This window comes from Tachysurus vachellii, chromosome 11, assembly GCF_030014155.1.
Source record: "Tachysurus vachellii isolate PV-2020 chromosome 11, HZAU_Pvac_v1, whole genome shotgun sequence".
Lineage (NCBI taxonomy): Eukaryota > Metazoa > Chordata > Actinopteri > Siluriformes > Bagridae > Tachysurus > Tachysurus vachellii.
Window position 1 is genome coordinate 19,179,670 of NC_083470.1, and position 24,581 is coordinate 19,204,250.

The following is a 24,581-nucleotide window of genomic DNA, read 5'->3' on the forward strand; positions in this document are numbered from 1 at the left end:
AGAAGTAACTGGTTTTTCCAAGCACGGAACGGGCACCTGTGTTGAAACTGGGTAAAAATGGAAATCCGAGTTACACCTGAAAACCCTCGACTCTCACCCCTCACCCTCCCTCACCCTAGACACCAAAGCATAACCAAAAACATAAGGACATGAACATGGAGAAGAGAAAAATTAAATCTATTAAACGACGGGTTAATCTTCATTTCATTATTCGAACCTCATCAGGCAAAAACCAAACAAAAAAATAAAAAATTAAAAAAAGAGAAATATACTTAAAATGGACCGTTTTCTTTCTTTTTTCAAACAAGCATTCATCATTAACAGCATGTGCTTGGTTAGTCAACATCTTCAACATTATTCTATGTATGCAATGCTTTATTCCTGTGCAAACAGACTCATGACTAGACAAACAAAACAGAAATAGATTGTGGGATTAAATACACAGGTCAGGCTCAAACTGCTCCTCGTTTCTGACCCAACAAAGCTGTATTATAACTCCTGTGATTATTGTCAACATTACCCTCCATCTACAAACTTGAATCTAAAATATTTAAAGTGATAAAAAGGCTTTTGATCCTCATTTGAAACACTAACCGTATGTAAACGGGATGTGTAAAAAAAAAAAAACAAACAAAAAAAATTAGTTTAAGGGAAAACAACTGCTGCCTTTTTTTCGGTTATGTTTTCTGATAATGTTGGTGGAAATGACAACCTCAGTGTGATGAGCGCTTGGAAAATGGTCCCGGTAGGAATGCACAGTTACTTTTGGCCCCCTCCCAACCACCATTTAATTTTGACCCCGCTGATTTCCATGTGATGTACTGAATGAAATAATTGTGCTCTTTTTATGGGAAGGAGAATCATTTTTGCCCTGTTGTTTCCTCAGATAACGGGGGTCAGTTGTGTTGCGTTTAAGAAGATTGGATATGCAATAAAATTTAACATTGTGTTGGAATGGTCTTCCAGTCAACTTTGGAGTCCGGATGCCATCTGCAAAGAAAAGCAAAAGCAAAACAGTCATTAAAGGGACTCGGAGATCAGAGAAATCATGTCCTGTACATACGTACGTGCGCGCACACACATCTAAAAGCACATTTACTGGAAGTTTCAGAGCTGCTACCATTATCCTGGTTTTTAACCTAGATGCACCAATTCTGTATCATTTCCTGAGGTCATGACATGTCTTTGTGCAGGCAGGGGGCAGCCCACAGGCCATGTAACTGACAGAAATAATAAAAAAAGAGAAATTGAACTTTCACTTTTGGGGGTAAATAGACTTTGAAATGCTCAAACGTTACTCGCAATTTAGAATCAAATTCTAGAGAAACATGTTTGAAAAATGATGGATTTCACCACACTAAGGGTTTTACCCAGACTGTCACTTTTGATTTCAGGAAAAGACATAGAAGAGCTGTGATATATAGGAGAGGGAAAGAGGGAGAGAGAGAGAGAGAAGAAAAAGAGAGAGAGAGAAAGAGAAAGAAAAAGGGGGGAGGGAGTTTACACACTCAGGTCAGCTGATATTTTACCGCAAAAACATTTCATAATAATTATTTCAGTGCACAAACTTACCTTATACAACAGTGACAAGATAAATAATATTATACTGCACATAAACTGTGTACAACTGCATGGAAAGATATCTGGTTTGCATCAACATAATAATGTGCATCACTGAGCCCTCGGTGTAAAAACTGGTCTTGACATGACAACTACTTAACTGGCAGCACCACTATGGGATTTCTACTGATCTATTTTTCTAAATCTATGATTTCTAACTGTTTAGTCGCAGGTGAATAAAGAACAGCTAAATAAAGTTGAAAGGAAACGATGGCAGAAACAATGCATCCATCATGCATCCTTTCTCCTTCAATAATAAACCCTTTCCAACATGTTCATTTTATGGTCCATACAACGTAGCGAAAGAAAAAGCTTACCTTGCAGCTTTAATTCCAGATCTTAAGGAAACTGTCCCAAGAGCCTGTGGCCACTGCCATTCCATCATCAGTAACACCCAAGCAGCTAACACGGTTATCATGGCCTGCCAGGACACCTGCAACAAATGGATTTCTACTCAAAATGTAGTCTATAGACCAACTGTTCCATTTGATAATCAAGGACAGTTTAGAGGAGATGAGGAGTGTGTTAAAAACACAGCTTGGTCAAACAGAATTTAAACTGACATATGGAGCTTTACTGTCATTTACCCAACCAAATCACGGCAATAAAGACCGCTGTGTCATTCACAATGTGTAACTGGAGAGCAGAAACAGTTTCTAGGCGTTAGCTCGTCTTATCGTAAATGTAGAGTTGGCTGAGCTTGCCTTGGTCAGTCTGTATGAGGTAGTGCTTATACAGCAAAGATGCTATGAGAAGTCAGTCTCCATTACATGCTTTCTGATGGCGTACATAATTCATGGGGTTGGTGGAGTGGCACCGTGCTGCTCAATGCAAATGCAATAAACTATTCATGTGCTGGTTGAGTGGAGAGACAAAAAGATGTGGGTGAGGGTGACCAAGAACGTTTTCCTAGCTGTAAGGAGGTTTGCAGATCAAGTACAACTTTCAAAATAAAGACAGAATATGTGGCAATGTCTTTAGAACGCTGGTGTTAAGGTAAGTTAATTATTACATTCCATTACAATGCGAGTGATTCTTATAACGCTGAGAAGGTTTGGCTGTATTGGCTGTAATGTTTAAGGCTCTGCACTAGTGAAATGATGCGGTTAGTTGATCACATTGTATGCTAACTATTGCAAAATGGTAAATTAAATAAATGTATGTATGAAAATAGTCAGCCTTTTCTTACTGCGTTATTTGGTGGTAAAAGGAACACTGAAGACCATGTAATGTAAAATATGAAATCAGAGCATGCAGCTCTGTATGTTCCAACAGATGGCATCTAATAAGCATCAGCAGATGCATTTCAAACATCGATTGTGGTCTGAATATGACCACAATCCCATTAAAGTACTGAATGTCATGCATACCCTCTATTACAACCCTACTCTGTTTATCTCTATTCCATTCTGTAATATTAGCTCCAATAAGATCTCTAATGGATCATCTTTGAATCAAACTTCCTGTTCTTTCATTCATTCAGCAAATCATTCAGAATCCCCTTAAACAGCCCGGTAAAGCGACTCTATGCTGTGTTTCCTGCACTGACCTGCACGATCGGCTTTGAGGGTGTCCCACACGTTGCAGTTGAAGTCATCATAGCCGGCAAGCAGCAAGCGACCGCTTTTGGAAAAGGCCACCGAGGTAATGCCGCAGATGATGTTGTCATGCGAGTACACCATCAGCTCCTGGTCGGCACGCAGGTCAAAGAGCCTGCAGGTGGCATCGTCCGAGCCTGTGGCAAACGCATTCCCATTGGGGAAGAACTGGGGAGAGAGACAGACCACACTAACTGAAGAACTGGGTGGGAAATGATGGTAGATTGATCACCACTGTCTGGTTACACGTGCAATAGGATTGCTTAAGTCCACCTGGGGGCGCTAAGAACACGCAAATAGATTTTGTGTACCTTCATCATTGGGAGTCTTGGCAAGTACTGTAACTGCTATCTACCGGTGGCCCAATACTGTAAAGCACAACCAGCTGAGAACATTTTCAGATTAAAATATCGTTACCAGCAATCAAAGAGATGGCTCAATTATTTCTGAGCATTTTTAATTCACTGCTTCTGAATGAAAAGGAGTGCTTTTGAAATGCTGTAGCCTATAGTTAAGAGTAGAACCAGCGCTCACTCTTCTCCGTCAATACATATGGACTGCTCACATGTCTGCTGCTAGCTCTTCAGATCAATTTGATTAATGATCAGTGGCAGCTGTCGGGTGGTGTGCACAAAAGAAGCAAAAACAATTTGCAGAACAGGGCAAATTAATATTAAATATTTAATACCAATTAGTCTTTCACTCTTCACTTTAGTCTTTTGCACTTACTATGTTATAATATTGTTCACTGTCTAGTCTGCAGCATGTGTTGAACAATGACGTTTACAGTGAATAACACACCAAAAAAAAAAAAAAAAAAAAAAAAAAAACCAAAGGTGTCAACCAAATTTTGCTTATTCATATCTGAGAAAAAAAGAGACATTGCTTGACCATTTACTCTAGAGAAAAAGTGAACACAAGATAAACAAAAGCCCTGTAGATGGACCGCAAACTCCATTCTCTTATGAGGCCATCACTCTACTCAGTGCCGGGAAAAACCTCGCATACCCTTCATCCCACTAAATCTAATGTGTTAAAGTGTATCAGCAAATTTTCCATGAAGGCTGATTCACTCTATTTGCCAACTGCACAAAACAGTTGGCTGGTTTGGACTCATGGTGAAAGTTTACCTTCATACAATGTCTGTCAGAAATCAGTCATGAGCAGGAGGACATTTACTCGGTATTAGCATTAGCGCAAGCCTTGTATTAGGTGAAATAGCTTATGCCATCATGTTTCCTATAGTACATGTGCTAATGTAACAACGTTCTGTTCATGACACATTGGCGTAGGAAATGGAGAACAGGGAGATATTTTGGGCGCTGCATGTGTGCGATACATACACAGATGGCATTGATGTCGGACTCATGGCCAGTGAAGGTCTGTCTGCACATGCCCTCTCTGACATCCCAAAGCTTAGCAGAGGCGTCACAGGCACCAGAGACAAACAAGCGTGTATCCGGGGCCAGAGACAAAGACATCACATCCCCAGTGTGACCTGCAAACGTGGTCGTCTGCTGCCCCGTCTCAATGTCCCAAAGAGCGCTGCAGAAGTACCAAATAGGATTAGTATATTTACCAAAGAGAGAGCAAAAAAGTGCACTGCAAACAGCATCTGTTTAACGAATGAATGAAAAACACCCTAAAAATGATCCTACAGACATCCAAATCCTATAAAATTGTACAATGAAACCACGTTAAGTAAACATCAGGAAATTGGAAATATAGAGTTCGCATAGTAAATGGATTAAGCAGGAAAGCTGCTGTGTGAAATATTCCAATTGTCCTATATTAGGATTCGAATAATCATACAGCAGTCTGCAGTCAGAGCATCATGTGAGTCTATGTAAGTGTCTGTCTGTGATGCAAATGGCTAAAGCAGGGGTGATGGTGCGCTACCCCAAACTCACCAGGTGGTGTCGCCTGAGCTAGTGACAATCTGGTTGTCGTCCAGGAAACGACAGCAGGAGAGGTAACCTGTGTAAAAACACGAGGCAGAAAATTACACAACTGGACAAAGGAGGACGGATACGTGTACGGACAGATGCATGCTATGCCACAACGTAGCTTGCATCTGGTCATAAAAGCCCACAGCACAAGATCACTATTTCTTCAGTTCCACCTGATTTAACCCATATAACCTCGCATGAATCAAAATGGAGTCACTGGTATTGTAAAAACAATCCTCTTGTGGCATATTTGAGGGTTTTATCTCTATCCATCTGCTATATTAATACACTAAACAGGTCAAACCTTCATCGCTGCGATCTTAGAACCCCCCCCGCTCACTAACCTGTATGGCCAGCCAGCTCACGGCTCACACGGACATTGCCCTCGCGCGTCTTCAGATTATAGATGGAGCAGATGTTGTCCAGGCCACCACAAGCAACGTAGTTGCCAGACGGAGCGTACGCACACGTCATGACCCATGAGGAGCGCAATGGGATGGCATGCACCTATAACAGGACACTGTGCATGTAAGAAATTCTGGACTTGCACAATCAATTGCACTGAGGATACGACCGTGATTTGGGTCAATTTCTTTTTAATCTGAAGCATTAAATCACAATCTACTAATATTTGATATGTTAATTATTCAGACTGAAATGATTATTATAGAAATGTATGATTTTTTTGGTTATATATATATATATATATATATATATATATATATATATATATATATATATATATATATATATATATCAGAATACAGTATTATAAGCAAATTTTTTTTTATAAAATCATAGTCTAATGAAAATATTAACAACAAGCAACAAAAGTAAGTGCAATGTTCATCCAGACTGTTGTTTTAAGAAAGTTGTTTTAAGAAAATTCAGTAATTAACAGTGGAAGTGAGGCTCACCTTGTTTGTTGTATAGCTGTCCCAAATGATAAGTTTACCATCCTGGGAAGCACTGACAAGGAGCCTGCAGAGAAATAATACTAAAAGTTTATCAGCGGCCTTATTTTCATATTGTGTAGGGATTTCTGAATGTAAATATGCCTGGTAATTATTTTTATGTCAAAACCTTCTACATAAACACATTTGCATGCCTGGAGGCCTCCGCACCTTTCGTGTGCACACAAGTGTGAGACATTCCCTGGGTTTTGTGGTTAAACTATACACTGATGTGATTTTCATAAACCACCTCCACAGAGAACACTATCAGGTTTGTCAGAACATACACCTTCTGAGCTATTTGAATAAACAAAACTACCAGGTACTTTTTTTTTGCTCATGAGAGAGGTGGAGATGATGTGACCATGACTACGCTGCCATCAGGAGATGGTTAACGTAAATTTTCCACAGTGAATCAGTATAATGCCATAATTTTAATGGATACACTCCACCTACCCAAGGGAAAACCCATAAAAAGAGGAGAAGGAGGGGCTGACAGACTTCTCAAATCTCAAATATCAGAAACTACGAAAATAACGATGAGGAAAAATGTTAACTAGCTTGCAAACTTTGTGTACAGTGCTAAGCTACACTCACTGTTGTTGAAAAGTAAGATGCTTAGCTGAGATTGTGTGGCATTATCTTACAGTCTGAGGCCAACTCAATAACACAGAAGTGGAATTAGAGTCTCCTGCACCAGTAGATTAGCCACGTTAATTTACATCTTCTAATTAATGATGAATGGAACAAAAAGAAACTCAAAACTAGCTAGCTAAATGGTCTGAGACTTCATGTGGAACAAAATGATAGTGTTTCAGCATGTGCCTCACGTTCAGTGCAAAAAGCTTTAATTACATTGCTTACTATAAAAAAAAAAACACTTTGAACTATTAATACAATCCAACAAAGAACAGAAGCCATTTGCTGTGTATCTTAAGAATAGAGCCTGCTTCACATCCTTCAAAACAAACAAACAAACACGCAAATGTTTGCTTTTCAAAGGACGACCATTTTGTCAGAACACGCAGAATGCATTTAGCGGAGCAAAGTAGCATGACAAAGCACACAGGGAATCTCTGGGGTCTAACTTCACCTGCAGCCTCCCAATTAACCTCCTGGAGACCAGGGTGAATGTGCGTACAACATGATATCCCTTGTGTGGCTAATTCGCCACTTTCTTTGAACGTCCAGAGCTGTTTGTTTTATACCAGTGTTTCCAAAGCCTTGCTTTAAACTGCATCTCGAGCACCATTCTCTATTCGATATCAACAAATGATTTAAAACAAACAAACAAACAAACAAAAACAAAATCTCGACCAGGTTTTTTTTGCTGAAATGTCTGTGAGATTACCGTGAGTCAGTGCCCCAGTGCATGGCGTAGATTTTAGCCAGGTGACCTCTCAGTGTCCGCCTGGTACGCATCTGAATTCGCCCAACTGGGTCGATGTTGGCTGTAATCTGAGCAGATACACAAAAAGAAGAAAGCCATGACACAAATAATGTGTATGATTTAGATTCTCAAAATAAAGTTCTTTTCTTAACAGTACTGATTCACATATTGGAATGATCTGCTCACCTGAGACAGGGTGGCATCTGCACATGCTTTCCTTGCATCCTAAAGACAAAATAGCCATCAGTTTGTTGATTTGCCATCCCTACAGTTCCTGTAATTTGCTGTATGCAATTTAATTTGCCTTAGTTAAATTTAATATCACAGAAATGCCAAAGATCTTTCTCAGCCTGCATGCAAAGTAACAAGCAACGGTAAGCATGTGGTTTAAAGAAAGAAGTTTTAACATTGACATAAACCTGTAGCATTTAAAATCACAATCTACAATATTACTAAAGGACCCACATGGAAATAACGATCGGGTTGATCGAGTTGTTATTTTTAAAGTACACAAATCCTATAAATATGGAAGTGTGTCTAATGCGTCCTTTATATACTACATACACAAAGTGAGCCGGCAGCGCAGTTGGGACACAGTAATTACATGCCAATTAAGTATATAAGACAAGTATTCTCTTTTAGAAATCCCAAATGGCAGCCTGGACAAGTTGTGCTGTGTGTAGACTCACTCTGATCTGGTTCTTCAGCTGCTCAGCCTCCTGACGTAGCTGGTCGAGTTCGCTCATTTTCCTCTTCTATATGGTATGCTTCTCTCCTGCCTCGCGCTGGGTCACTTACTGATCTGAGAACGACAGAAAAGGAGAGGGAGAGAGGGCGAAAAGGTGAGGTTAAGCCTGCAGCATAAGCTTCAGGAGATACAATGGTCAGTGAGAACAGCCAGTCAAATCCTTTTAACGTAATCTATCCTTTGTCATTTCAATTAGTTTAAGGAAGGTGATCTAGTATAAAAGCACTGAATTTTCATTCTCCAGATATGAAATACACACTTGAAATTTTCCAGAAACGCAACAGAAAATTAATACAAAGCTCCAAACTAATTTAACAACATAAAACCAAAACACCTCAGCAAGCGATTCTACCAGGGGAAAGGTAACAATGCCGTGTGAAGAAATGAACATTTTACAGGTCCATGGTGAGGACCAGCAGTCCCACACACCGCTTTAAACTCAGCCATCTTAGCCACCGGGCTAAGCAAAGGCAATAAATGTGCCATAATAAAAAACTGATCCAAGCATGGCACACTTGTGCGCTCACGCCCTCTCTCTCTGCTCGCATGTGTCCTTGCCAACCCAAGAAGCTGTTACTAAGCAACAGGGTTCTGCAGCAGCCCATGCTAAAGATCACCATTTCGGCGCTGGTGCAGAGAGAAAGCTATTTACAAATCGAGACTGACGGATCCCACAGCAAATTCAGCTGGCTTTGCAGCTTCAATGTGCAGACATGTGGCTAATTCAACCTTAGTCTTAAGGTAAATGTAGCCACTGTCAGGAAAATCTACAGCATACGGTGCTGTGCTAGGCAAAGCCTGGTTCTTGTTCATTTACAGGCAACGTAGTCGGTGCTATAACACCACATGTGGCAAATGTCCCATTTTACAAATAACAGTATCCTGAAGACCATTATAGCCACCCTCAAGGGCAGAATGAGCTTTGATCCATTCTGTACATGTGTGGCAAGGCACTTAACTGTTTCATAACATACCCTTAGAGAAAAGGAAAAATGGGGCCCAGAGGTTTATCATAAAAAAAAAATAAAAAAAAATTCAGTTGAACAAACTGGACAAGTGAATGTAGAAAAAGAAAGGATTAAATGTGTGCAGCTCTGAACGGATGTGAAAGCTCTTTGCAGCTCTGGACACTGTCCTCCTTCCCTTCTCTTCAAAGTCACACTAGTAATCCAGGGACACTTAATTCAGATCGTCCACGCAAATCCGGTTAACACAGAATCTGCTGATGATCCTAAAAGGAGTGACTCTTCAGCTGACCCAAATCCAACTGCGAACGTGCTTACTGCCAACACTTTTACTTGCACTCGCGGCTAAAAAAAAAAAAAAGGAAAGAAAAGAAAAAAAAAAGAATGAGATGATAAGAAAAATATGACAAGATGTGCTAACGTTACCTCTACCGAATATGAAAGGTGTTGAGCAGGAGCTGGAAATATCATTTGGGTTGCTTGTTAATTAACATTCAAGATCCAAATATTACCCCAGTCGGTGATGTACCAAGAATTAACAGCTGTCATTAAACAGCCATAAAAAAAAATCTGTGTTAAAAAGATTTTCAAAAACCTAGAAAAACCAAAAGGTAACCATTAGGCTATTCTCTGGCTATTCGTAGTTTTTTGGTAACCCTGTCCATTTGAGCTAAGAAACTCACTAAACCTTACTAGACTATAAATTCGCAACATGTATCTCATATGACCAAACCTTACCTTGCCCCTTTAAGCTTAGCCACAGATCCTGTACGTCTGATGGCCAACGACCTTCTAAATGGATTCTGTATCCAATAAACACCTAACCTTGTTATGCTAGAACGCTATACGCTGATTGGCCAGAGTTACTAAATGCGTTTGCATTTAGCCAATGCAACTTAAGCCTGGAATAATCCAGCAGATAAAAATGTGTCATGCTAATATTGCTAATACTCCTGTCCACCGTCAGAAGTGCAACAGGGTTAGCACCAGTTGGCCAACTTCCTGGCCGAGTCTTCATGACCTGTATTTGGCCTTCCTGCCTCTGAGACCGAAGACAATGCCCATCAAAAAGGCCAAATGACAATCAAGCGTTCACACTAAAAGGGTTAATATGAATTTACTAAAGCTTCCTCCTGTTCAATATGGCCACGCCTTGCTCTAGTCAAGGAAGAGTGAAAGACTAAAAAGGAATAGACAACAATAGTTAGGCAGCGCTCATCATGAACACATATGGCTGAAATGGCTTTGTTAGTAAAGGAATAAAGAGAAATGAGAGTGAGAAGAGGAAAATGACAGCAGTTAGTAAGTGCCGAGACTAAAGAAAGAGAGAAGAAGGGAAAAGTAGAAGGGGGAAAAAAAGATGAGCCGCAGCTCTTATGCACTGCCTCCCTCCTCTCTCCCCTTCCTCTTTTTCTCGGCACTATTTTTAGTCAGGTGGTGGATGGGCTCGACTGAGAGGGTGGAAACGGTCTTCACATTTTCCAGCTAGGCCTATCAGCTCAGTCATCTCCACACAATGATGCGCGTGCACACACACAGACACACGCCTGAGCCACACATTTATTTCTCCAAAAGCCTCTGATTATATTAGTGGCTAGTTATAGGCTGCCGGAGAGAGATTTTTTATTTATTTATTTTTTTTTAGTTCTGTTGTAGGCAGGAAGGACAGAAATGGGACTGTAAAACACTTCCTTCTGGTCAAAAGAGCAGTAGGCGATGTCAGAGCTGGGCTGACTGGAAAACCAAAAATCATCTTCATCAAACGTACCAACAAATGGTCTGAAATTGAGTGTAGCCATCAACACTGGGACAAATGTAGTTTTTGCCTTCTAAATTCAACCCTCACCACAGATACAAAGATGGAGCTTTCATTGAAAGATTACATAAGTAGGCATTTATAAAATTATATACTGAAAATACATTTTACCAAGACAAATGAGGCAAGGCGGAATTTCTCAGAAGGGAAAACAAGAATCACCTTAAAAATACATGTACAGATAAATGACATGGACTTTTCCATTTAAACACGTAGACTTTAAAACACACAGAAGAAATATAAGGCTAACAAACAAATTAGGATTGTTATAGTGTCACATTGTATGATTTATTATAATAATTTTTTTTCCTACAATCAAGTAACTTTCTCCAGCTGTAATGCCCCAGAACTTCTACAACGACTTCCCTTGCAGTGTCTCCACACAGAGGACATTGGCCGTGTAATCCGGTACTGTTGTAAATGTTACACCGTACCCACTACTAGTAGGTTTGTATCTTTATCATACACAAGGCTGCAGACCACACAGTACAACACGGTACTGCTGGCCAAAGCTAAACCAAACACAGAAAATCTGTTCAGAAAAACGTCTTCCAAAAAAGAAAAAAACACTTTTATATAAATCTTTTCACGACTGGTTGCAATTATGCTCTTAAATGGCACCCAATAACAAGATTCCACATTTTAAGCCTAGGCTCTCAAACTAAAAATTCCAAACTCAAATTTCTTGGAACGGCTTTGTGTATCTTTAAACCTGTCCTCAAACGGACGTTCGGTTCCTTTGACTTGCAAGATAAATGGCTGAAAGGTTCTGCTGCACCGAATTTATCACAGGAAAAAAAACAGATGTCCCCAAAAGAATTTGCATAGGGCACGTCAAATGAGAGAATTGTGCAACGTTTGTCTGAACACAAATACTAAAGAACTGGTACCAAGCTGCAGTGTTATCACATATCATTACAATCTGAGAGGACAGTGTGCTATTTTAAGGCCATATCATTCACCTCTAACAGAGAGATTAGCCTAATGGGACTGTATACTCAAGAGGATGAGTCGGAGCACAGCTTTTCTAATGAGGACTACGGTGAAGGAGACTGGGGTGTGGTCACCTTCAGAGACGCACGGGTATACAGATCCATCACCTCATCCAGATCTGCTTAAAAGGAACATTCTTTAACTATTCCCTTTTCTTCTGGACAAGCTCCACCGGATTAGCCCGATTCTCCAAACCGTACAATTAAAGCTAAGAGAGTCAGGTTTACTTGGTGAATGCTTCTTTTGATTATTATTATTATTACTACAAACATGCTTTTGGATTCTAAATCCAAATCAAAGGAGAAGTTAAAACACTCTTGAGGACTAGGTGACCGGATCAAAGTTTGGAGCATAGCTTTTCACACACTGTGCCATCTATAAAACATCATGCCCCGATTCTGCTTCTGGGGGCTTAATAATTTAAGACCACCCACACCTCCCTCGCTCTAGCATAAAGGCTTATGGGTAGCTTCAAGGGATTTACTCCGAAAGCTGCAAAAGAAGAAGCCTTGATTCTATCATCCCTTATACAAGATGATGCAATTATAAAATACAAGAGAACAAATAGTCATTAAGAAGAAGTTTTAGACTAGTGCTATTCAGAAGTGATCAACAATAGGTGTCTAAGTGTTCTTAAATACATCACACAAGGCATTTATAGTGATCAATTGTGAGGGCTTTTGTGTTGCAACTGCAGCGCAGGAAGTAGAATTGCTGAAACCTGCTAAAAGCCAAAGTCATTAATAGTGAGGAAAATCTAACCCTGGAGTTAAAAAAAAATTAAAAGGGGGGACGAAGACGACTAACAATACGTCACTTTCACTTCACAGTAACATTCAGCAAACCACTTCTACATTTACAAATGATCAAAAGGATCAGACGAAAACGGATACTGAGACTAATTTTGTACCGTCACATTTTTTGGGTTAGGTTGACTAGAGTCACTGTGTGCATTTTGAATTTGGTGCGCCATGTTCTTTTACACCTCAGTGACATCACACGGCAACAAAGTCAGCCAAAAGTGTGCGAGTATGTGCGTTACAAACAGGAAACGGTGGGTGGGGTGAGCCACAGGACTACAGTGCACAAATGGCTCATGCTCTAAACCAAAACACAAAATGTTAGACACCCCATAAGGTACTTAAAAAAAAGGTTACACTGCTTTCCAAATACTCATCATAGTGCTGCCTGTGCTCTGGTCATTGTAACAGTAAAACAGGCTTTGTCCAGGAAACGTTGCTCTTAAAGGCTGTCGGTTTGAGAGTGGGGAAATAGAACCACACCTCACACACTTAAAAACAACCCCTTAAATGACATTTCTCTACCATACAAGATCTTTCATTTAACATTCAGGGTTGGTCTGAATGGGCTGACAATACAGCACTAGTTAATCCACACAACCCGAATGCACAAAAAGGTCGTCACTGCTCTTTGCTGGCTGTAGCCCAAGGTAATCACGCACTTATAAAGGATTTAGTGTATACGGCAAATAAGTGCATGCACTGAAACTTCCGACTGCATGAGATGCTCTAAAAGGCTGCCGTAAGCATGTGTTTAGACAGACCATGTACTTACAGCCATGCGCTCAAGACAGACTATGCAATATTTAACAGCACTCTGCCAGCTTCCTCCCATTCCCTCTAACCATCCTCAATTTAACAACAGGTTCACTTTAACACAGGACTTGTTCTCTGATTCTTAGACTCTCTGATGTAGGAGGCAGGCAGCAGGATGATCTCCATGTGGCCTGTTTCTCCAAGGGCTTAAAAGAGCTCATGCATGTAAATATAATTGAAACACAAGGGGTCAGAAAGAGTGCTGGGACCACAAGTCTGGAGGTGGCTGATGGAGGACACGCTAGTTGCTGGAAGCCATGCTTTAAAAAGCCTTGCTGTTTAGCCACTCCTTTCTCCGTCACTCTTCTCTTTTCACGCAAGTGTAAACTACATTGCTTTTTCTCACACTAACCAACACCGACCAACACGTGTGTAAACATTTTACAGCAGCTGTGTTCCTTATGGGTTTTTTAAACACCTGAGGAACAAATTCCCACCCAGTAACTGAATCATCCATAATGCACAAGGCACCCTAATCTTTAGACTGTATGAAGTTTATAAAAATGCTCCATGCAACTTGTCCAATTTTTGGTGCAAGAGTTAATTTATTGATTTCTGCGGCCACATCATTTGATAAACATTAATTCTATTAATTCCAACAGCATCTATCTTTTGTGCTTTCGCCGAGGTTCAGATATGGAACATGAACCCCTTTGCAGATATGCTGTCCCGCAATCTTTTGACCCTTTCCGCACACAGCCTGTTTGCTCTCGAACCTTGACATCATGCCATGATCTCCACACAGCAGTCGTTCCAGAGAACCATCAACCATACACCCAGTGCCCTTGAACCTTTTTAAAATCTTCTTTCTATGTGATTCAGGAAGCAGCTGAGCAATTTCAACCAGTTATTAATCATGTTGAGAGGATCTAGAACGATACAGATTGGTGGAAGCTGGCCTATATGAGAAAACATGAACCTACTGTACCACATTTCTCCGACGTCACGGTGTGAAACCTGCGCATGCCCACTGTGGTTTTGTATTTACCGTGCAAGTGTTAGGACTCCATTTCTCATGGCTGCTGAACAGGCTGTTAGTTTGCTGCATATAATTTCATGTAATTTAATAACATGTTTGGAATTTAATTCCACTTTGTTTTATTATTACTCCCTCGTGCAATGGCGCGCTCATGCGCACCTTTTCAATTCGCTTTTTCATAATCGGATAGATGGGGATGTTTCCGAAGACTGTTCTTGTAGCTGTCAATTTGGAAAATGGCCAAAAATATTTGCTTTTAAAAAAATATGTATACAGTCATGCACAGCATAAACCCATGGGGTATAAACCTCAGGCCTCTACACAATATGCCAATTAACATTGAGTAGCCTCCAGAATCTGGGATAGACCTACTGTTAATTTGAAAAAGATGGAGAGATGTATTATTAAGTCAGTTTTAAGCTAATAAAATCATTGGTCTCAGTTATTTAAACTTTATCATACCAGGTGATCATGCCAATCCTTTTCAGAAAATCACTTCCTACCCAATAATTGCTTTATTTCAACTGTTGCCTTTTAAATCAATGCATTACCACAAATATTCTAACATGCATGCTCTTTGAACTGAACAAAATATTTCACGAAAAAAAATTGGAACGGATAAAACGAGGACAATCTTTATCATGTTTGTGAAATCACTGAAAACATTCACTTACCACAAATAGTCCTTTAAAGAAGAAAGAAAAAACCCACAATTTTTCAAATCTACAGTAGGGAAGTGCCAAGATATTGTGCTGTCAGAATATGATGGAAGACCCAAGAGGCTTTAGAGTTGGAGGTAGCGGTGTAGAGATTGCACTTTTCTGGACTGAGATTATGGTCATTCCCTAGCATCAGTTTGAGCTCCTGTTCTTACAGGTGTAGGAGGTGAAGTGTATCCATCAACACTGGGACAAATTTAGTTTTTGCCTTCTACATTCTCTGTACATTCTCTGGTTAACACCACCACCCTATGCACGGGCAAGGCTTTAAATCCACACAAAGGCAACAGTACTCAGTAGAGTTGCACAAGGTACTGAAAGTTCTATATCTAAATCTATAAAGCTGAGTCTATTCAACATTTAAACAGACCAACTATACGGTCGGAACGTTTATTACGTCTGTTGCCAGATCAATTTGCAGATGCTAATTTAACTCATACTGTAGGTAAGACACACAAAGTAGCTTGTGGGAAAAGATGAGCTCAATCACTCGCATATGGGCACATTTTGCTCACAAGCAGACAATAAATAAAAAATAAAAAAAAATAAAAAAATCCTGCAAAAGGAATTCAAAAAGAAAATCCATCCAGTGCAAAACAACTAAGACCAGCAACTTGTCTAAGCTTCAGTTTGACAAGCTTTCTGACCTCCCAGGCAGCAGAGATCGCTCTATACCGGTGAGCTACCATGAATATGAAAATATTTTGAGAATTCTTTACTTGCTAAAACCCACCACAAAAGGTGTGAAACATGATTTGAACATAACCTCAAATTATGAAATGATGCTATATAACAGTACATGTGGTGCGAATTATCGCTCGCTGCTGATTACACTTTTACTCTGTGCTTGGAAAACTATTTTTAGCTTTGTAACAGCGCAGCTTGGGGTCATATAGTATTGGGTTTTATATGGAACTGCTATAATTAGCTTTTTTGTTGGGGTTTTATCTTAAGAGACTACAATTCATAAAACTGAGTAAATCACACAACTGATGACAGTTTTTTTTATTGTAAAAAATTGTATGTGCTTTATTTTATTGACTGATCGCCGAGGCATTGTTTGGTATCAATGTTCTCAAAACTACATATCACAACCACATACCATCATGCTGGCATCAAAGTCTTAGTACTGAAATCGTGACACTACTAACAAGTGAGAATACACTCACACAGATTAATAGGTCCATGTCCAATTTTGAGGAACCAGGACAGCTCGGTGCTAAGTGGGCTATTAGAGCAAACCAAAAATGGACAGTGTGTGTGTGTGTATATTTCACATTGCTTGTGAATGGTGTCTGAGATTGTGGTTAAATGTACCAAACCTTACCAATAGCTACAAGATGCAGGCCCTGAATCACTGAAGCAGGGCCCAATCAAATAAAAAACAATATCTGAAGACACAGTGCCCTGAATCATCTGGGCAAAAGACTGACCAGTCCTTCTTCATCTACTTCCTCTCATAAATGGGATTTAAAGAACTGTTATATATGACTTCTGAAGAAGGTATGTTGTGCAACATAGACCCACCACCGCCACCCTATAAACCCTAAGCACACAGACCCTCAGAATATGGCCACAGTGTCTAAGCTGCCCATTTTATTACTACATTCAACATGTAGCATCTGACTTTAAAGAGAAGAGGGAACAGAATCACTAGTTTCAGGGTTTTTAAGCCACATTTGTGGATATCAGCATTTTGCATTAAAAGAGAAGAGTAGGCTAGCCGGAGAATGAAGGCATGAGAGTTACCTATTAAACTTGTCCACAGTAAGATCTCTACCACACAATAAACTGTAATAAATAGATATCGTTCATTTGTTTGTGCCCCTCCCTTTCCACTTCATAGGCAGTAATTCAGACAGTCGGTTTGAATGCGAAACAAAAAACCATGGGATTCATCCAACAATTCATCCTCTTCCAAATATAAACAGGGTCATTTTTTAAGTGCAAGACTTCTTTTACCAACTGAACTTTTGACATGAAAATTATTAATAGACCTTAATATCTGTGGCGTAAGTTGGGAGTGAGTGCCATAGAGAGCTTATTTAGGTCACATGCAGCACGGTAGGAGAAGATGGCAACATGACACGAGAAGCTCTGATCAGAGATAAAGATTTCAGAGGAACCAATGGATTGGCATTTTCACATATAAAGCACAATCACCAAAGGAAACTTATCTGGTACCATGTAGAAAAAAATAACTAGAGCTCAATTAATTGCATGTGATGTCAATACAAAGCCCAGTAGAAGATTTTAAAGTCCTAAAATGTGAAAATACAACAATGAAATTCCCTGTTCTTGTGCCAGGTTTATCTCTGTAACACTTGATTACAAACACAATGCATTAACTGTGTCTTTTGTATAGTCTGCCTAAGCAGCCTATAGGTATGCTTGTCTTGCTGCTTAACAAGAGTGAACTCACTAGTCATTCCACTGCCCGTGTGTTGATGCCTCCGGCTAAACTGGTTCCTCTGGATAACGCTTGTGTTGTCTGTACTCTGGCCCTGAGACACTCACTTAAAATGCCAACACTACCAATGATTAAAAATGTTAGAGACTCTTCCAGATGCAACACGTCCACTGTTGGGATCCTACTACTCTTTTTGGTTCTGGTACACAAAATATACCTGTTCTTAAATGATACCTTTAGCCTCTATAATAAAAAATGGAAAATTCCAAATGCCTGAAAAAAGCTCAGCTCAACAGACAAGTTCATCTGTAAATACATAAACACACTAACTCCCTCCACACGGCACCTGACATTTTAGAGGCGCTACTGTGCAAAACTGCCGCATGACTCAAAACTAATCATTCTATTTAAACACAAGGATAATCTCATTTTGGAATTCATTCTTGTGTTTCTAAACTAAGGGATCTAAAATAACATGGGGAAACGACTTGGCAACACGTATGTGTGTTTTTCTTTCTGTCACTCGAACCTATGAATGTAAACAGAAAGCCAAGCCTTAATTCAAGAACCACTATAGCCATGTATGCAAAAAAATGCAACAGGTTTGCACTGTGACATGCAAAATCTTCCCACTGCCATAAAGTTTGTATATTCAAAACCGTACTGTAGTGTGAGCCACCTGACCGGTAACAGGCAAAGGGAGGACAGTTTTATGCAAACCATTCTGTTAATGGCAAAGATGAAAACTACAGATCGCCAGGTCAGACAGGTTATCTGACAACTCTGACTACTGTAAAGGGAAGTTAAAAGTGTTGATTTAAAAAAAATAAATAAATAAAAATCATGTATTAAAAGTCCAGGTACTGTACAAAGCCTCAAATTGTATTTGGCTGTTCTACCTAATGGAAGACATTTGAAAGAATGCAACTGTATGAAAAAGTTGCTTCATTTTCAAATTTCCCCATTTTCCCCCCTTATTCTGGTTAAGCACTGAAACACGTATAAATACGTTACTGCATACTGATTTGATGCATGTATTGTTAATTGCTTCACCCTATTATAACAGTGTGCATGTGTGTGTACAATTAGGTGGTCTTAAAAGGTTGCAGCATCATCAGCTTTTTGGAGTTGTGATAACTCTGAAAAAATTAACAGTGAAGTGATAGCTTATTGCTAAACATTTTGGGCTCCTAATAGGAAGATTGTGTGCTTAAATCCCAGCACCACATAGATGCGATATAAGATGCTTGTGCAAAAATAGCTCAAGTGTACCCCGTCTCAATTTTAACTGTGTAAAGGCTTTAGTCAAATGAGCAAATTTACCATTTAAGGCTATGTCTGGTTTCTGCTAAATAAGTCAAACAGGTTAGATCAACGAGCAAAATTGAATATTACTGCTGACCATTTTCATATCAATTGTCAGTTAGGACTTGTGCTAACAACCAAACTGAGCTAATCAATGCTATAGCTCGAACAGAAAAAGATCATCTGATACGGATTATAATTCTACAGTGAGTATTACACAATTTATACTTTCTGTGAAGGCACATGAACTATATAACAGGCAGAGACTAGCTTTTTCTACAATGATAGTGATTTATAAGCCAAACCTCCTCTGATCTTTCTGTGCTGGTGCCATCCTGAATATTAGAACCGTCAAATATTTTCCGCTTTCTAATCTTTCCGTGTCTTGTTTAAAATTCATTCATTCATTTAGTATTTTTTCAGTAATTCCACTTAAACAAAACAAGGCTGCAGACTCAGCTGCTTGTTTTGAAATGTATCTCTAGGCCAAAGAGATGTGCTTTAAAACAACTATCCCATTTCATCTGATGTGATATATCTGAGTATTTATAAGAAGGAGAGGGAAAAAAAACACAAAATAGCACAAACTAAACAGGGACTGTATGTGCATGTTAATATTATAGGCCTTTAAGCTCAGAATATTATCAACTACAGCTGTTCCTCCCACCCCAAATACATGTAAACGTTATTTTTGGATCCAACAATACATCACAACCTGCTTGTTTACTTAAACACCTGGATACAGTCCTAAAACACAAATACATATGAACGTTAGGGAGAAGAGAGAACATGGAAACAAAGGCTTGAAAAATAGTTAACAGGAAACACATGCACAAGCAAAAAATAACTTCCTGCTACAGGATTTTTACTGGGCGTTGTAAAAGAGGTCTACTGGGGCCAATCTCATTTCTCAGGAACTGGTTGTTTTTTCTACACTTTGCTTTGAGCAATGCAAAATGAAGAGTAAAAGCTTCAGATTTGACTCTGCAGTTTGCCTTAAACCATCTATAAAACATCAAATTCTATGTCTTTAATTTGGAATTAGGTAATAAAAGGGGCACACTACTAAATCCAAGACCCATGACTTTACACTCACTCTCAGACAAAAAAAAACAACAACAAAAACACACACCCCCCTACATCTTTACAAGCACCAGGTCCAGTCCTAATTTTTGGTGACTTCCTTACTCAAAGACACCAGGTTCAACTTACCAGTTCATTACCAGGTTTGTTTGGTGTTTCGAGGCAGCATAAGTCAAACTGTACAGGATTCCAGTCGTACAAGAGTGCTCTGGATAAGGGCATCTGCCGAATGCTGTAAATGTAACCGATGACCCCCTGACAACAAGAACATCCATTGAACCCAACACGAATATCATACATTACCAGTAAATTTCAATGGTGCCAGAAGGTGCATTTTTCATGTTGCATTATTTTAGGCAACAAGTGTTTAACTGGCTTTACACTGTAAAATCTCTGGCCTGTTTTGCTGTCGCAGAGAAATCACATTGTGAACAAATTATCTTTGAAGAATTTGAAAATCCATTAAAATATTGCTGTGTCTGCGTTGCGACGGCGCTCATCTAAAAACCACTAATAAGAGGAAAAAATACACGCAAAGAATTACAGCACAGATACAAATCTTAGGTGGCAATGTTTAAAGTATTCAAATGGACGTTATATAAATAAAATAATTAATTTTACAAGACTACTAAAAGCACAGGCTAAACCTGGCTTTACCTAGAAAAATACAGATTTCTACCATTCAAGAAAAAATAAATAAAAATCTGACCGTCCTTCAATGCCACAATATGATCTAGATACTTCGACGTGTATAGGGCTCCTTGCTGAGAAATCTCACACACAGTATGAGTGGCATAGAAATTGTCTCAAATTACAAAAGCTACTGAACGGGCTTGTAACCTAGAGTAAAAGTAGTTTGTGGGAATGGGAGAGCAATTGGGGAAGAAGAAGAAGAAAAAAAAATCAAATGACTCAAATCAGCTGCATCAATGACCAAGCCCATAATCCTAAAAGCTGAGGTCCAAAGACAGCAAGAATTTAATCCTATTCAGGATTGCAGGCTGAAAATGGAGAGGGATAAACAGAGAGGCAGAGACATTAAAACTAATGTCCACTATGTTACACGGGGAAGATAATGCATGGCATGGCATAATGCCGTGGTCATATGTTTCTCACTTAAATCTGATTGTACATTTGGAAGCACAACAAAGTTACAAACATTATTAGAATGTAATCATTTGTTTAACTATCGCCACACGTGTGGACGCTGATAACAGCCTTTAAGAAAGATGCTTTTATGCAAACTTCATGGAGCAGTACTGAATTGTGAAAAGTATTATTTTAAGGTAAGGATGTTCAAAGCGGATGCCATGGTGCTGCACACTCTCAATACGGATGTGTGTGACTGAGCACAACTATTGAGCAAACAAGGTCTTGTCTGAATGTGTGCAGAAGCCGAGTCATGTGTGACTTATGCTGCATGTGTTATGGCGCAAAGAATGAAAAAGAGGGAAATGTGTCGTTAGCTTGAATGACAAAACAGGCACCATCATGTGTGAGTGATGAAGGACTGTAGATCAAAACAGTTAGCTGGTGCTTGTGTTGGTCAGTACAGACTGATGAAAAACTCCTTATATCACTGCTGGATATCTGCAGGATCGGAATTTAAATCCACATAGTGTTTTAACGAAGCTAAATTGTGTCGAGTGCATGTGAGTAAAAGTAAAAGCCCCAATAATTATTCCACTCCTCCATGTTGGCCTAAATATGCTGCCATTAAACACCGACTCGGTCGCTTTGGGTTTGGAGAAATAGCAACAACAACAAAAAAAAATACAAATGCAATTTCAGACCGCATCGGAAACTAATCTAGAGAAACATTATCGGAATATGGGCTTTTCCACGTAACCACAATGCTAATGTGCTGCTTGGTCGGAGGCAGGAAAGCGGCGGAGGGAAAAGAAGAGAAGAAAAAAAATCGCTGCAAACGCCATCTTGTTGGTTGCAGCTGCTTCGGGTCGAGAAAACAGGGAGCCATTGATTACACCAGGAACAATTCAGCATTGTGAAGCAGCACTTTAAACGTTGGCGAGATTTACACACGGTCGTGTGGATGAAAATCGCAAAATGGTTTTCACTTTATTTTAATCGAAGAGATGCGTGTGTGTGTGTGTGTGTGTGTGTGTGTAACGCGTCAGTATTACACCAGACTCTTCTCTCACGCGCCAGAGACTGCAGTGACAAACCGCTTCAATCCAACACATCAGTTAATCAAACCCACGATTCCTAACAACCTCTTGATCAAACGTCTGTCATTTGTAGTTCGCAAAGATCGGAAAGCTTCCGAGTTGTAAAAGAAAGAAAACCGCCCTGTTTTTTTTCCCTCTAAAAAGCACCACCACCAAAAGCACCACCGCCGCCGCCAGGGGCCGAGATTTGCAGCCGGGTTAAAGAGAGACACATCACCCTAAAGCCAATTAACTCATTTCTACATCGTTAAAACTGGAGGATCGGATTGATCAAAAAAAGAAAAACGACGAAACACGGGTTTGACCTGAACTGGAGGTGTTAAACTGGGAAATGGCTTAGAGGAGGAACGGCGACATCGAGTTGTCACTCAAAACCAGGCTGATGCAGGCATCATCCAACACACACACACACACACACCTTATTAATAATAAATTAATATGATCATCCAAAACAACAAATGGCAAAAAGGTACACGTCTCTAATAACGGTGGTTAATCCAACAGTGACACATTCTCATCTTTAACAGCTTCGGGGTGTGTGTGTGTGTGTGTGTGTGTGTGTGTGGTGTTTACGCAAAAAATGACTTCCATGGTTATAAAATCCGTTTCTATTCATTTCCAATGGTTGCTTCTCGTGTGTAAGATAATATCAGACGTGAAATACATCCAGTTGCATATTACGAGTTCAGGAGCTTAAGTGTAAACAGGATTCCCAAACACACGCCCTGATTTTTTAACCTTTCCTAAAGTAATCGAAGGTTATGAAGAAATAAATAACCAGCACAGGATCAGAGGAACAATCATACTGGGTGGGTGGTGATGGGACTCGGATCCTTCCTGCAGAGAGAAGGAGCCATTTCCAGTGGTTTAACTGTCACTTTATGCGTCGTCAGAATCCACACACACAAGTTGAAATGTTAGTTAAAAAGGTTCCTGTGGTGTGAATACAGAGTCGGGGGGTTGTAGTTTTACCAGAACGGTCTGAATAGCTAAAAAACTTGGTTCCCAAGATGGATCTCGGTCTCTATCCGCACCGGAACCCTTCAAATGGTGGACGGAGAGGTTTAAAGCACAAAAACACACGGATTGACAAATGTGTGTCCAGTATGAAAAAAAAACAAGGGCAGCCGTGTTAACTGGAACTCTTCTAAGACTACGCAAAACAAAAATAAATCAAGCACAGATCGGATTATGTGAAGCATTTCTGAATGAAGAGCGTTAGCTTGATGGCTAACACAGGAGGTGCTACGAACCCGAAGAGCTCGAATGCTAAACATTTTCTGGCACATGACCGTGATTTTTTTTTTTTTTTACAAAAGGTCTGTGCTCATCCTACAGGAATACAAGATCACCGTCCAAACTGGAAAATAAATAGATATCTAAATAACCGAAACTATTTGGAAATATGTAATTAAAGCTCGCTTATTAGCGATGTGTTTACTTTAGCAGCAGCAGCTTCCCCCCAACCCCCGTCACACAAGCAGGGAAGTCAATCAGCCCAATTAGCCGACTAGCTATTAGCTCTCTGCAGCTACGCCTTAGCCGACACCAAATATAAATAAAATGTGGATAAAAGTCAAATGAACCGTTTAAAACGGTGCCCTTACCCGTTCTCAGTCGTGGGAATCCGTTGTTTATATCGCATTGACCGGAAACAGCAAAGATAAAGAGTTCCCCCGTTCTCTCCGTCGAGCTAACGAGCTATACCGAGGAGCGCCACTCCCCGCACCCAGCTTTTGATACGCCAAACGGGGGGAACACACCGGCACACCACGGGCGCAAAGACAGCGGTACGTTTGTCACACAACAGAATAACTCGATTGCAAACAACTCGTCTCTTTTTTTGACGTTGACTTAAATCAAAATGGTTTACTCCGGTCCCTATCGTAGCCTCCCTTTCTTTCTGTCCCGCTGTTCGTTTGCACTCCTGCTCTTTCTTTCTTTCTCCTCGCCGCGGTCTCTCAGGCGCTTCCTCCGGCCATCAAACGGCAGAGATGGGCGCGGTAACCCTGCGTTTCGCTCTGGGAAACCCCGCTCTTTCGCCTGCGTCACCACGTAAGGCGCGTAAACCAACCAGGGACGTAACTAGTAAAAGCTAATGCTAAAACCTCATAATGTCAACCATCAATACAATATTTACTTTATATATTTTTTAGTTTTTTATTTCTAACTGTTGCTAGGTATTTCTTTAAGGTTGTCACAAAATATGCCAGATATAATACATATTCAATCCGTCAAAAGGCCAAAC

The 24,581-nt window shown here is 39.9% G+C and overlaps 1 protein-coding gene across 1 annotated transcript in view; it reads right to left on the reverse strand.

The window, feature by feature from the left end:
* The window catches only part of gnb1a (guanine nucleotide binding protein (G protein), beta polypeptide 1a), a 25,363-nt gene extending 1,008 nt beyond the window's left edge, over positions 1 to 24,355 (reverse strand). The window contains exons 1-11 of the mRNA XM_060880860.1: positions 23,941 to 24,355; positions 8,200 to 8,312; positions 7,697 to 7,735; positions 7,472 to 7,578; positions 6,085 to 6,148; positions 5,512 to 5,674; positions 5,129 to 5,195; positions 4,562 to 4,763; positions 3,170 to 3,386; positions 1,938 to 2,053; positions 1 to 990 (exon numbers count right to left, since the gene is read on the reverse strand). The exon at positions 1 to 990 is cut by the window's left edge and continues 1,008 nt beyond it. Of these exons, the coding sequence (XP_060736843.1) occupies positions 1,947 to 2,053; positions 3,170 to 3,386; positions 4,562 to 4,763; positions 5,129 to 5,195; positions 5,512 to 5,674; positions 6,085 to 6,148; positions 7,472 to 7,578; positions 7,697 to 7,735; positions 8,200 to 8,256 (1,023 nt within the window). The 5' untranslated portion in view covers positions 8,257 to 8,312; positions 23,941 to 24,355 and the 3' untranslated portion in view covers positions 1 to 990; positions 1,938 to 1,946. The remainder of the gene's footprint in view (positions 991 to 1,937; positions 2,054 to 3,169; positions 3,387 to 4,561; positions 4,764 to 5,128; positions 5,196 to 5,511; positions 5,675 to 6,084; positions 6,149 to 7,471; positions 7,579 to 7,696; positions 7,736 to 8,199; positions 8,313 to 23,940) is intronic.
* Positions 24,356 to 24,581: the final 226 nt, after the last annotated feature.